Below are 15340 nucleotides of genomic sequence, written 5' to 3'. Positions count from 1 at the left end.
AAAATTAAATAAAATTAAGCCAAGACATCATATTGCTGATCTCTGTCTGTGACTGGTCCAAACCAAGGTGGTTCTATTCCTTAATTTCCATGCCTATATTTAGACTCTAGGAAGGCGAGAGACCATGTGAGCACGCAAAAGTATGATAAAGGGGGGCGCCTGAGTGGCTCAGTCGTTAAGCATCTGCCTTCAGCTCAGGTCATGATTCCAGGGTCCTGGGATCAAGCCCCGCATCGGGCTTCCTGATCTGTGGGAAGCCTGCTTCTCCCTCTCCCACTCCCCCTGCTTGTGTTCCCTCTCTCACTGTGTCTCTCTGTCAAATAAATAAAATCTTAAAAAAAAAAAAAAGTATGATAAAGGTATTAAAAGTATGTGACTCTTTGGTTCTAATAGGTACTTTATATCCATTTTTTCATAGCTGGAAATCCCTGGTTTTGAAATTGAAATGAACATATATTCAAGGTTAAGAATCAGACTTATGAATGGGGCAAAGGCAATGTCATTATATATTAAGTGAATACCAGTGCTTTTAGAATCTCAGAATAATCATCATATGATAGTTTCACTTTAAGTAAATATTTTTGTGCCAAAATATTTTATCAGATTTCTAAAGTATAAGTTTCATAGAGCTATATAATAATGTAACATAAAATTTAATAATTATGTATTAAGATATGTACTTAAAAGCAATGCTAGGGCGCCTGGGTGGCTCAGTTGGTTAAGCAACTGCTTTCGGCTCAGGTCATGATCCTGGAGTCCTGGGGTCCAGTCCCGCATCGGGCTCCCTGCTCGGCGGGGAGTCTGCTTCTCCCTCTGACCCTCTTCCCTCTCGTGCTCTCTATCTCTCATTCTCTCTCTCTCAAATAAATAAATAAAATCTTAAAAAAAAAAAAAGCAATGCTAACTTCATCTTATTTTACAGGATGATAAATGGGTAGTAGGGGAAAAAAACAATTTTTTAAATAGTTTTGCTTTTTTGAAATCATTGATAATTTTAAACCTTTCTCCTAGATGCCAGGATAGAAGAATTTGTTTATGAGAAACTGGATAGAAAAGCTCCAAGTCGTATAAACAACCCAGAACTTTTGGGACAATATATGATTGATGCAGGGACTGAGTTTGGCCCAGGAACAGCTTATGGTAAGCAAAACGCAAAAAGATCTGCTAAAAACCAGCTTTACTTTTAGATTTTTACTACTTAGAGACATCATTAACATCTACCTAATATTAGTAGAATCAATTTTAACTTCAAATTTTTTATGTTTAAGTTTTGGATAAAGTAAGAAATAGAGATGACCAGTAAATATGAACAGTTCAACTTAATATATTTATATATTCTGAGAATTCACATTTATCATTGTAGATCTAAAAGTTAAGTGAATTCACTTGTACTCCCATTGAATCTTGCAACCTCTGTTATAGTACTTCTTTTGATATATTGCAATTTTTGTTTACATGTCTCCCCTAGATGATTTTTTTTAAGCTTTTTTGAGGGCTTATTTATTTTTGTAATAAAATGCCTGGCACATAGTGTTTGAACACACCACTAATGCTTTCATCACACAATAATGTCAGTACCACAAAAATGTTAACAGTGGTTATCTTTGGATTACATTTCATTCTATTTTCCTCAGATCAAATTTTCTATAATCATGTTTTATAGTTATGCCAGCTTTTTTAGTTGCTATACTCACTTTTTCAGTGTATAATTCTGAAGCTCATTATCCCTCAAATCTAATTTTCTCAGAATATAAGACTATTTCAGATTTCTATAGCTTCTTTTCCTATTGTTCATGGCAAATAATTCTCTTTATTAAGACTTCTGCAGGTTGGTCCTTATGTGACTATGAAATGTAGGTAAATTAAATGATTTTCTGTGTATAGTACTGATTTATAAAATAGTTCATAAATTCTGGAACAAAACGAACTTAAAGTTTTGTTGTTGTTTTTTAAGATTTTATTAATTTATTTTACAGAGACACAGCAAGAGAGGGAACACAAGCAGGGGGAGTGGGAGAGGGAGAAGCAGGCTTCCCACCGAGCAGGGAGCCTAATGCGGGGCTCGATCCCAGGATCCTGGGATCATGACCTGAACCGAAGGCAGATGCTTAACGCCTGAGCCACCCAGGCACCCCTGAACTTAAAGTTTTAATAGTCACCTTTATGTCAGAAGGAAATAACCTAAATACTGTATAATGAATAGCATTAATCCATTGACTGTTAGATGTACAACTGAAACTTTTACGTTGTGGTCTTCAAAAGGTACTTCTTTGAGAAGTCTGAAAATGATTAAAATTTCTGTAGTTTTATTTCTAAATTTTAACTATTAATTTTAGAAAAATTTTACACATTAAACAGATTTTTTGTGCCTGCTTGTGCCAGAAGCAGTTAGATGCTGGAGGTAATAAAGGTACATGAAGGACACCTAGCCCTTTCCTTCACCAAGCTGAAGGCCTAGTGGGGCACGAACATTCAAAAGCCTTCTAAATTTTTTCCTTTCTTAATATGCTTAATCTGCTTTCACCTGTAGTAACTCTATTGACTGTACCTTGATTTTTGGAATTGGGCTTTGTGAATCTATTTAATTATAATTGATAATAACTAACAGTTGAGTATTTCAGGCATTGGGCTAAACACTACACAATATGTATTATTTCCATAAGTCTTCACTTACGGTCTACTTATAATATAAATTCTATTATCTCCATTTTGAAGACAAGGAAACTGAGTCTTAGAGAGATTTATATAATTCACCTATGATCATATAGCTAGTAACTCAAAGAGAGATCTGTATCCAGACATGGAGCTCTTAACGACTATGTTATATTATCTTCCTTGCCAGTCAAATCTAGTCTCATCCTAACATGAGGATTTAAGATCCACAGAATTGAAGCTTCTTAGAGGTAGAACTCGAAGTAGAACCTTTCTTTTTGCTCTATTTTCCACTGAGCTTGTCCTATTTAAACATTAAGGTATATGTGTTGCAAAACATGGATTTTTCTTTAACTTAAGATACAAATATACAATATTATTTAAAGATACTTGAGGCCCATGCATAATATAGAAATAGTAGACAAATTTTGTCTTGATCTACTTATGAAAATATTTTAAGCATTATGCTTTTCTAAACATACCTCCACTGTTTGAGCTGTGATCATAAATTTTAGTGTATTTATCCTCTTTTGTTGCATTGGTTGAATTGGTACAATTAACTGTGATACGATAAGGACTTCTTGAACCTCTGTCATTTTCATTTAGATATTTATAATCTTAAATTTACTTTTAAAATTAAACTGACAGCTAATTCTCTTTGATTTTTTAAGTAAGCAAGTGACAACTAACTTTAAAGCAGATCAGATTGCTGATTTTATTTTCTGACATTACCAGAAAATGGTAAAAAAAAAAAACACTTTTTTCCTTTGCAGGTAATGCCCTTATTAAATGTGGAGAAACACAAAAACGAATTGGAACAGCAGACAGAGAGCTGATTCAAACATCAGCTTTAAATTTTCTCACTCCTTTAAGAAACTTTATAGAAGGAGATTACAAAACAATTGCTGTGAGTTGGAAAATGTTCCCTTTTTTTTAGTAAAATAATTTATATAATTACACTTTTTAATTAATAATTTGCCCTCTTACTGACTGTGTAGATGTAGCAGATTAGAAAATTTAAATAATCTAGCTAGGTACATATTCAGCAGAACACAGAGCTACCAAAATAAAGAACTATTGAAGATATATACTCCATTTTTGTATCCCTGCAGTGTGATCGAGATTACATCAATTGTTGTTCATTACCAGCACTAAAATTTGTAGAGAAATTCCTTGAATGATTATAAAAATATGGCACAAAATACCTCCATAGTATAGCCGTGTTAGCTATTCATTTAAACTGGGAGCCAAAAACCTACTTACTGTATTTCTGGCTGTTCAACTTTCTGTTGTTTGCATCCCTAGAAGTCTTGTTATCTTCTCCTCACACAGCTGTATTTTATTGCTGAAGAAATAAATGTAACTTTCCCAAGCCTAATATTATTTTTTAGTTGTTTTTTTTTTTTTTTAAGCAATGGAGAGAAGATCTAGGTGGATTTTTTTTGCCTAAGATTTTTGCAAGATTGTTCTTTATTGTAAATACTGCTTTAAACTTTAATTTGCAGATTTCTTATTATAAAATATTCTAGAAACTCAGTATGTGTACAATGAATTTGTCTCTGGGTAAAAAGTATTTTGCCTGAGACAAAGGAAAAACCACCAAGTTGAAATACAATTTAAAAAATATTAGATTGTCAGTAGGATGAAATGTGACATATGAAATCTGAGAATTAATAAAGCAAGCAGTGAATTTTTATAAACTTACCTATTATGGTGAAGTTCCCATGAGGAATTCTGAGATACCATACTAATGTTTATTCATTATTCTATAAATTTGAAATTTCCTTTTGGAGTAATAGAGTTGCTTTCAGTGCTCTGGCACATTAAGTGAGCCTGCCCAGTCCTTGAGGTAGATCACTTGGGGTGTCAAGGAACTTTGACCTAGGCCCATACCTCCTTTACCATGGCACTTCCTAGATAATCTGTTTGAAACAGTTTATCAACCTGGGCATTACTGACATTTTAGGTAGAATAGTTCTTTGTTGTAGAAGCTGTACTGCATTGTAGGATATTTAGCAGCATCCTGGTTTCTACCTAGTAACATCTCCCCACCCCCCAGTTGTGACAGCCAAGATGATAGAGCAAAACATTCCCTAGACAGCAAAACTGCAAAATATTAAAATATGCATTTCTTTGTTTCTGACATCACCTGCCATCTTTCCCAGATTTCCCCAGCATCTAGAATATCTCCATTATTTTAAAATTGAAAACCGTAAGAAAAAGGAGTCAAGTGTTCCTTCATAGCCAATTTTTAATCATTGATCTTTGTTTATCAGATGATTCATGTATTTAATGGAGAATGATACTTTAAATGTGTATGCTCTTACTGGATTTTAGCATCATTAGCCTTTATTTTTTTTCTTTTCTATTTTTATAGAAAGAAAGGAAACTATTACAAAATAAAAGGCTGGATTTGGATGCTGCAAAAACCAGACTAAAAAAGGCAAAAGCTGCAGAAACTAGAGCTTCAGTAAGTAGTGTTTTTTTTTTTCATAGAAAAAATCTTAGGTTGATAAATTTAAAATTTGTAAAATATTTTACTCCTATACCATGCAAGCTACAGTCTATTACTTAGAGTAGAATATGACTTTAGGGTATTGTTTTTGTGTTTAAACAAACTTATCAGAACTTAATGCATCCAAATCAGTGCAAAGTAGTCATATCAACAGGCAGTATTATTTCAGTGATACACCTGTTGCTAAAAAATAAAAATTATAAGAGCTTCTAAAGCTGTCATGTTCTTTAAATATCCTCAGTGATGATGGCAAATATCCTTTTGGAGATAGGTTTATTATATTTGAAATAGAAAAACAGATAGTAATTAAGATGAGAATGAGTCAAGTTTGAGATTGCTGATGTGTGACCTAAAAATTAAAAATGACGCCTTTTCCACATGTTAGTCAAACTGACTAAAGGCGTCACCAAGAATAATTCCAAAACCATTCAAACAGTTGCAGCATGGACGCCCAGGTGACTATTTTGAAGGGGAGGAAGCCCATTTGGATACATAAGTTCTGGTATATTTTTCATAAAAACCTCAGAATAGTCTTCATTTTAAATGGAGTTGGTTAAATATTAAATATAGTAATTTAATGATTCATACACATGTATTTATAAGTTTCTTAAAAGGTTTTATTTATAAGCTTATTTAATCTATTATTTATACTTTTTATATTTCCATTCCAAAGATGGAAGAGATTACTCAGTATAATATAAACAAGTCTGAATTTATTAGAGGAGGCTAACAGGTTAATTCTTAATTTATACTAAGGGATATGTTTTGTCAAGAAGCATGACATTCACCCTGCCTTCTGTTCCCAACTCACTACCACTGTCATCCTCAAGAATCATTGCCTTAAGGAACATAGGCCACAGTGCTGGTGGAAGACAACTGTGGCTCCCTTGTTTGGGGAAAGAAGAGGTTGAGACTTGTTTTATAGTGAAATTTAAAACTGGTAAAATTGGTATTAAACAGTGATGTCTTGTGAAAGTACCCGGACGCTTTATATGAGCAGAATAAATTTTTTCTAGAAATACTTTCTTCTAAACAGTTCCCCTTTTGGAGAGTCTGTATTAGTTACTGCTGGAGAAGAGCTTGCTTTGACAAGACATTAAATCCAAATTCTCTGGCTATTTCACCTCAGGATTTATCATGATGTCATCATCAAGAACATCCTAACTTCCCAAAACAGGCTTTTCACAGAATCAGAACTTCAAAATGAACACTGTAGGTGACAAGAGATTCTAAATTAGGATTAGTTTCTAGTTGCTAATAATAGATTTACGTGGTAAAATATAAATTGATTTTTTTTTTAAGATTTTATTTTATTTATTTGACAGAAAGAGACACAGCAAGAGAGGGAACACAAGCAGGGGGAGTGGGAGAGGGAAAAGCAGACTCCCTGCTGAGCAGGGAGCCCGATGCAGGGCTCAATCCCAGGAGCCTGGGATCATGACCTGAGCTGAAGGCAGACACTTAACAACTGAGCCGCCCAGGCGCCCCTGAATTGATTTTTAAGATACTAATTTCATAATCAGGAAAAAAAAATGTTAAGATAAATAAGGATCATTTGGAAATAAGTCAAAATCTCTTCATTCAAAATGCCTATATGCACCCAATAATGATTGTGGAATGAGAATACTGTCATCAAGTGTCAGTACAAAACTTTCTTTCACAAGCACTATTACAGAATAATGATAATCTTTTTTACCTGGAAAAGTTCCAGAAAACTTAAGAGATTTAACACCATATAAGGTCCTTTGGTTATTCTAAATTATTTTACCATTGCTATTAAAATGTGTAAGAACTAAATATAATAGTAGACAAATTTTGAAAGATGTTTCCTTTTGATAATATCCAGAAAAGATCTTGACAGTTTTTCTGTGCTGAGTATTGTTGAGGACAGATTTTCTCCATGAGAATTTACATTTAGAATAAAAATGAAAAATTACAGAAATGATTTTATTGAACAATTTCATTTATACACAGCTTTTCTAGAATTTATATATTGCATAAAACGAAGTTAACTATAGCCAAATATTTAAAATATTAGTTTAGGTAGAAATTCACATTCCCTGATTGTAGTTGTGCTCTTTTCCCCTAGATAACCAACCCGTTTTTCTTCAAACTTTATAGCAGTAAGTCTGAAATACTTTAGAAGGGAGAAGTCCTCTTAGTTTATTATTCCATAAAGCCTTAAGGCATGCCTATTATTCTGTGATCTTTGGTGGGTTTGTTTTTTTTTTTCCTGTATTTCTTTTCTGTTTTACTTGAAGAATACAGAAAAATAGAAACCACTAGGAGTTTGCGTTTGCTTTTTTTTCTTGACACATTTCCTCGTTCCTAGTTTACTCTAATCCCAGAATTTCTTTGAATTCACTTTATAAATTTCCATGGATTGTTTTGTGAGTAGTTATTTCTCTACAAGTAAGGTTTGGGACCTCTGCATATCAGCACTTTTTTTTTTTTTTTTTGGTAATTCATTTACTTGTTGTTACCTCTTTTTAAAGTCTATATTTATTGAATGCTTATTTTGTACAAGGTGCTTTGCTGAGGAATTCAGAGATAAATAATGCAAAATCTCTACTGCCCTCAGTTCACAATCTAGTATACTAGATTGAACTTTTTGATGACTTAGCCAAGTCAGTAAAATATTTATGCCTGTATCCAATATTGCTACTTTATTATCTTGTATTTTATTAGTTAGGTTGAAAAGTGGTAAAGCAACATCAAAGGCATTTCACAAAAATACACCAGTTGAACAGAAAGAAAACCTACTTGAATGTTTCACAATGAACAAAAACACAATTTTGAAAATAGTATAAAACTTGTCAAAGAAGCAAAGACAAATAAAATTTCTGCATTTAAATTAACCCAGCTTTAGTCTTACATAAATTTTTTTTTAATTATTTCAGACTTCTGTTAATGGGAAGAAAAAAATCATCTAGTTTCAAAACTCTCTAATATTTAGAGGTTTGGACCTCAGTTTTGGGTATACAAATGTGGAAAATACATCTTCAATAACACAGTATTGTGAATGTCCCTCTGCCCACTTAAGCATTTCCACATATGTCTAAATCTTTAATCTGTAAACTGAGCGCTATCATATAACTTAACCTTAATGTACACATACGAGAATTTAAAGCTTATTAAAAATACAAGGATTGGGCGCCTGGGTGGCTCAGTTGGTTAAGCAACTGCTTTCGGCTCAGGTCATGATCCTGGAGTCCCGGGATCAAGTCCCGCATCAGGCTCCCTGCTCGGTGGGGAGTCTGCTTCTCCCTCTGCCCCTCCCCTTCTCATGTGCTCTCTCTCATTCTCTCTCTCAAATAAATAAATAAATAAATCTTTAAAAAAAATAAAAAATAAAAATAAAAATGTAAGGATTGACACACCTTTCATACTTCTTCAGGGTATGCCAAGACCTGGCTGAGGATGACTGAGAGAGAACATGGTTGAAGGCATCATACATTCATAAAATAGAAATGATCTTTGAATAGGAAAGTTGTGGGTAGGCAGAAGGGCTTTCATAGGTGAAAATTTAATAAAAATTGTAGGTAACTGGCAGTTTTTAAAGTGATGTTTTTCCTAAATGATTCTAATTTAAAATCAAGCATCAACCATGTTTTTTGTCTTTTAAAAATCTGAATGAATCTTTTGGAAAAGTTGAATAGGCACCACTATGTGAAATTCTATAGAACAACATAGATTTCTTTTTAAGTAGAAAACCATTTTATCAGCTCTCTTAATACTTGTTTGTGTGTCCTTTATTGTGAAGAAGTAACTTGTTTCACTGTGTTCATTGGTATAATGTGTTCTTTGTCTCTTACCTATGCATTTAAGCAACTAAACTCAGCTCGCCTTGAAGGAGATAACAATATGGTAAATTTCTCTTACATGCTCAACTTCCTGCATGTAAAATGGCTGAAGGTTTGTTGGCCTACTGTGTTTTCTACATCTTGAGTAAAGTGCCTTCTCTTGCTATTATCTGCTGTAAAAGTCAAAAGTAGTCAAAGCGTTGAATTCATTAGTCCAACAAAAAATACAGGGAATACTAGCTGAAGTAATATTGGAACTTGAAGAATAGAAATTTTGTGTTCTAATTGCCAAATATATTAGCTATGCCAAATTCATATTTTAGAATATGAATTTATATATAAATATATGGTGCCTTTTATACCTAGTAAAAGACATTAATTTAACTGGCACTTTGTATTTTCACTTTTGGCAAAAAAAATTAACAAAATTTACTTAGAGAAAAGTGTAAAGTTTACAAGCTTACTTTGTTTTTCAGTATCTTTTGATGTTTACCTTAATTTTCACCCAAACTCAACATAGAATTAATTTCTTACACAGTTTCATGCCAAGACACACTCACCCCCCATATTTCTGTAGTAGCCAGGCCCTTTCCCTATCCAGTACTAATTTACTTCAGAAAGTTACAGAATAGTGATAGCTTTGGGCAAGAATCAGAAATGAAAATTGTTCTGTAGTACCCAATATATATGTTGAGCTTGATTTGAGGACTTGAGTTTTGAGATGTTAGCAATTTTTAATTTTTAACAAAATAGAAATTCATAAAATCTGAATATAGCCCAAAAACTCATAAACATTAGCCAATCAAAATTTATAGATGTAGTGTTTGGCATCATATTCCTAGATACATTACTTCCATAGAAGTAGTATGGAATCTTCAGTACAGTTAATAAATTCACAGGTAATGACTGCCTTTATTCCATTAGCATTGAGCTAAAAGGGGGGGGGAATTCATGTAATGGGAAAGTTTATGAACGGAGTATTTAAAATGCATTTTTGTTGTTCTAAACTACTATAATGATTGAAGCCCTGGCTAAATTAGGGCTTTCCTTAGATAGCAAGAGAATGCATTCATTTATTTCCATTGTCCTATCTGTAGGTGAATGAAAATGTGTGAGACTATTTCAGTCATTGGTAACTTCGCATATAAATCATAGGTTTTAATTTAGTTAAGAATATCCTAAACAATTAGCAAGACTTTGTTTCACTTATTAGGCATCTGTTTTGCTACTGATGTCATCTACTTACAATAAGATGTGTTTAACTCTGGTCATTTTAAATTCATTACATCTCAAGTTTATTGTGCCCCACCGGTGGCTGTATCAATATCTATTTATCCTTGCTTTATTTTAGTTTCCTAAAATTCTAGAATTTTAGACCTAAATGAGAAATTAGGAATTGTTTAGTCCAAACCTTTCATTTTACAGATGAGAGAACTACAACTTACTCCCAGTTTTAGAAAACTATTACTTAGTAACTTATAAAATTAGTATAAGATTCAAAAATTAATAGTATTGATCCATATGAAGGCATACTTTCATAGTATATTAAGCTGTACTTATTTAGTTACAACTGTTAATGTGATTCTGGAAAAGGAGAGTATACCCTTTGAATTAAAATAATTACATTTTTCTATACTAAGTTGTAGAAAATGTTAAATTCCAACTTTCTTTCATGCTCTATATTTTTCTCTAATTTTTAATGCTGGCTAGATTTGGGCAGAGGAAGTGACAAAAGTAAGTAAATTATTAAACTACAGAATTATGAAACAATTTGTTATTCACTAAATATTTATTGGACAGCAGCCATAGTCTTTGTTACTATATCTTATAAAATATGAAAATTATCATAGAAAACTCAGATCTGTTTGGCTAGAAGTAGCTCCATAACGCAGTGCAACAATGTTACAGAGATGTGCTTTGCACACATTCTGATACAATGTTATATTAAGTAGTAATCTTGCCAGAAGACAGTTTAAATACTTGGTTTACTTACATGACAGTTATGTAAACTACAGTTTACACCATGTCTTGTATATTCAGTAATTGAATATATCATATGTCACACAAATGAATTTTGTAGATAGCTGAAGCTTGTTCTCTCCAGTAACCAGAGTTAAGTCTTCTGTCACTTTAGTTGAAACTATTTGTAAAATAGTATTTTACTGCTCCATTAAATACAGGATAACATATATTTAATTTTACTTACAGTTAGGATATGAATGTACATTATTGTACTGTGTAACAGTTAGATCCGTTGTTTGTTTTTCAAGTATGTTGTCTACTCCCTCAGTGTCAGACTGTCACTTTTAAAAGCTGTCCATATGGGGGCGCCTGGGTGGCTCAGTCGTTAAGCGTCTGCCTTCGGCTCAGGTCATGATCCCAGGATCCTGGGATCGAGCCCCACATCGGGCTTCCTACTCAGCTGGAAGCCTGCCTCTCCTTCTCCCACTCCCCCTGCTTGTGTTCCTGCTCTTGCTATCTCTCTGTGAAATAAATAAAATCTTTTTAAAAATAAATAAATAAATAAAAGCTGTCCATATGACTGCTACTAGTAGTCCCTCTTTCCATGTTACCATTCCTAATCTTTTCTAGGATGGGAAATAAAATATTCAAGCAAGAATTTAAGGAATAAATTATGACTTTATTGTAGATTTGTTTCACTATTTGAGGTCTTCAGAAGCATTTTTTATTTACTCCTCATGTTCAGGCCTACCAAAATTTGACCTCCAGATGAGGAGGACAGTGCTGAAGATTGAGGGCAGGTGGTAATTGTGGCCCCTGACTTTTTTTTCTTTTTTTTTTTTTAAAGATTTTATTTATTTATTTGACAGAGACACAGCGAGAGAGGGAACACAAGCAGGGGGAGTGGGGGAGGGAGAAGCAGGCCTCCCGGCAAGCAGGTAGCCCAATGTGGGGCTCGATCCCAGGACCCCGGGACCATGACCTGAGCCAAAGGCAGACGCTTAACGACTGAGCCACCCAGGCACCACCCCTTTTTTTTTTCAAACGTTAACTTTTTATTTTCTGACTTTGTAGGATTGCTGCCTATACAGTCTGTTCCATGTATAAGTTATGAGGGCTTTGATTCTTTGAATTGGAAATCCAGTGTGAAATTGTTGACGCCCACTCTCATCCCCCTTTGTGGAATCCATTTATCAGCTTAGTTACAGGTCTCCCTTGGCCTCTGATTTTTTTCCTGAACCTCTAGCTTGAAGAGGATAGAGTAACGTGGAAGAGAATATAGGTTGAACGATAAAACCAAGGTCTCTTCCACTCTGGTTAGCATACAGATACACCAAAAAATTTCTGATTCTGCAGTCTCTGTGAGTTCGGGAAATATGTGATATGATGGGAAGAAACTCATGAAACAAATATTTACATTGTGTGTGTGTGTGTGTGTGTGTGTGTAAGTAAAACTTAAGAATATATCAAAATGGATTTGGGAAGATTTTTTTTCTTCTGTACTTCTCACTTATGCCATTTTTATAATTTAAAATATGTATAATTTTAAAACTTCATATTCCTCGAATATTTTAAGATTTAAGCCTCTAGAAAAAATAGGTGACAGAACAAGATTGTCACAGCAAATGCCTCAAAAGCCTGACTAAAATTTCTAGTTTACAGTTACCCAGACCTGATATCACAGATCAACAAATTCTTGCCCTTTTTTCAAGTTACATCTTAGAACAATTCTTGCTTCCCTAACCCAAGTTATGTTGTCATATACTCTGGCAGGAGAAAGTCTCTTCCCTAGAACTTTATGTCTTAACTGTAAAATTAAGTCAGGAAATGAGGTCTTCTGGAGGACAGAATAAAAACCCTTTAAATTCACCCTTTTTATCTATCTTTCTAATATGGATCATTCTCTTCCTAGTAAATTGACTATGCCAAACCTATTTCAGTTACCTCTGCCTCTCAGATTAATTATAGTCATTACGTGTGTCAGAAGTGGAGATGGTTTGGGGGATTTGACTACAGCCACCCTAGGCATACACTGAAACTTGTTCAGGAAGTGAGATTCATTTACTTCCTGTCATTTACCTTTTCTAAATACAAAGTCTAAATTGTGCAAAGAATGACTTCCTAGGCTTTGTAATATGGTGCCTTCCTTCGTAATTATATTTTGCTCAAACATGGATGACTGACCCCTTATACTTTCTGATATCATTTTAAAACTTTTTCCACTTCATGTTCAAACTTCCCAGTTACTTAATCTGTTACCTAGTTCCCTTGCTTACACCTTATACAGAAATATTGCCAAGTAGAAGGCTTTTCTGCCATTTCTCCTAAAGGCCATTAAATCAAATTGTATTTTCATAGAGACCCACATGGAACTAGTCTTGTTTACTTTTAAAGTTTATTTATTTTTGATTTACTATGGTTACTTCTAATCAAAACTTCTCTGTATTCAACCAAGCAGAACAGTAAATAATGCAAATGTAACACTGAAGTAATTGGTTTTCCTTAACACTTTACTTAGGAGGATCATTGATTCTTTTCTTCCCCTGGGCCTTGATTTTCTACTTCGTACTAGCTTCTAGATGAAGCTTACTTCAGCCCTGTTATCAAAGCACCATGCATTCTGAATTCAGTCAAGTAAAATTTAATTTTAACTCTTGAATTATTGAGTAATTCAAACTTATTTCCATAAATCCAATCTAGTAGTCACTTCTAATCACCTCTGCCAGGTCTGTTGACAGTGGGACGAGAATGACTAAAGCAACTGATGATCTATTTTGCTGCTACTTCCAATTTTTGACTGGTTCACTAGGTTAACTGTTGCCACCAAAAAGTGAAGGAGAGGGAGATGGGGTGTGCAAGGAAAGAGTTTAGACCTAATTTTTATACTTACTACAGTCTTGGAAATATTTTAATTACTTGGATGGGGGGGCTGTTTATTCTGGAGAGGTAGTAGAAGATAGCATCATTAATGGCATTATCACCAATGATGATTACTAGTGTGGGATAAGCTAACTATTCTGCATGAGCTGTGAGATTTTATTTTTCTCTTCCTCACTTACTACCAACCAACTCTGGCTAAAGGTTTAAGATTTTTTTGCCAGTATTTACTATTTTTAGGTCCTGTTAATTTTTTACTGAACTCTTTTGTCCCAGCACTGACCCTATATCAGAGGGCTGAAGCTAGTGGTAGTGGTGTGCTATTATATACACCTTTTTCCAGTTCTGAGGTCCATGACTTCACCTTGGTAGCTTGAAGTGAGCTGTGGGTGGAGTATTTGAACCATGAAAATCAGCACATTAGAACTCACTCACCCCACTCCCAGCCAGTTTACCAGCACACTACTGATTAAAGGTCCCCCATAACTTGCAGAAAAACCCTAGCATATCTTGTATATAATAGTGATGCTTAAGTTTGGAAATGCAAAGTTTGGAAAGAAAACTGGAAAAAAAAAAGTCATTTGTGCAAGAAAGTTCTTTGAAAGAAGCTAAGAACTATGTGCCTAGAAACAAATAATATGTTTGATAACTAAACAGAAGAGGTTAAAATCCTATGGCTTCACTCTGAAGTTTGTTCATTTGAGATTAAAGACTGTCTTTAACTTCAAAGTAAAGTAGCTATAGAAAGAGTTGAGAATTTTTTTAGCAATTTTTTTTAAGGATTTTATTTATTTGAGACAGATACAGAGAGAGCATGAGCAGAGGGAGAGGCAGAGGGAGAGGGAGAAGCAGCCTCCCCGCTGTGCCAGGAGCCTAATGTGGGGTCACACTGGGATCGTGACCTGAGCCGAAGGCAGACGCTTACCATCTGAGCTACCCAGGAGAATTTTTTGAAATATTATTTTATACATATAAACCAATATTCTTAAAATGTTATGACAGTATATTGACTGTCCCATAGTAGTGTTTCTAGGCTTTTATGTATATGTCATTAACCTTTGACATTAATAGATTCTTTTGAGTGAAGCACTGGTAAGGAATTGGGTAATGTAGAAAAGCTAAGGTATAGAAAACAGGGAACAGTTTAAACACAAAGCAGAATCAGGGACTTGGCAGCTTCTCATTTGGGGTTTACTTGGGGGATTTTTAAACTGTCTTAACAAATGTACATAAAATGGGCCAAGTCCTCTAATAAAATCCTAAAACTGTGTTCCAATTTAAGTCTGAACAGGAATTGAGAATAACTCAAAGTGAATTTGATCGTCAAGCAGAGATTACAAGACTTCTGCTAGAGGGAATCAGCAGTACGCATGTGAGTGTTCATTCACTGGAAATTCATTTGAAACAGAAGACTTTGATGGTCGTAAGGCACTTTGAGGGGGAAAATTGAACTTCAAAACTTTTTCAGTCATTTATCAAGGAAATTTAAATTGTAGCCCTTGCCAAGATATATGAAGAAATATTTTAAATT

The 15340-nt window shown here is 34.0% G+C and overlaps 1 protein-coding gene across 1 annotated transcript in view; it reads left to right on the top strand.

Annotated features, from left to right (window-relative positions):
* SH3GLB1 (SH3 domain containing GRB2 like, endophilin B1) overlaps nt 1-15340 on the top strand; it is a 34685-nt gene that overhangs the window by 12760 nt on the left and 6585 nt on the right. Inside the window, exons 3-6 of the mRNA XM_028102460.2 lie at nt 1012-1140; nt 3426-3559; nt 5030-5122; nt 15092-15181. Of these exons, the coding sequence (XP_027958261.1) occupies nt 1012-1140; nt 3426-3559; nt 5030-5122; nt 15092-15181 (446 nt within the window). The remainder of the gene's footprint in view (nt 1-1011; nt 1141-3425; nt 3560-5029; nt 5123-15091; nt 15182-15340) is intronic.

This window comes from Eumetopias jubatus, unplaced genomic scaffold, assembly GCF_037043125.1.
Source record: "Eumetopias jubatus isolate StellerSeaLion01/CBP00866 unplaced genomic scaffold, mEumJub1_p1.0 scaffold_4, whole genome shotgun sequence".
Taxonomy (NCBI): Eukaryota; Metazoa; Chordata; class Mammalia; order Carnivora; family Otariidae; genus Eumetopias; species Eumetopias jubatus.
The sequence above is the reverse complement of the archived record's forward strand: the minus strand, read 5'-3'. Positions and strand labels throughout refer to the sequence as shown.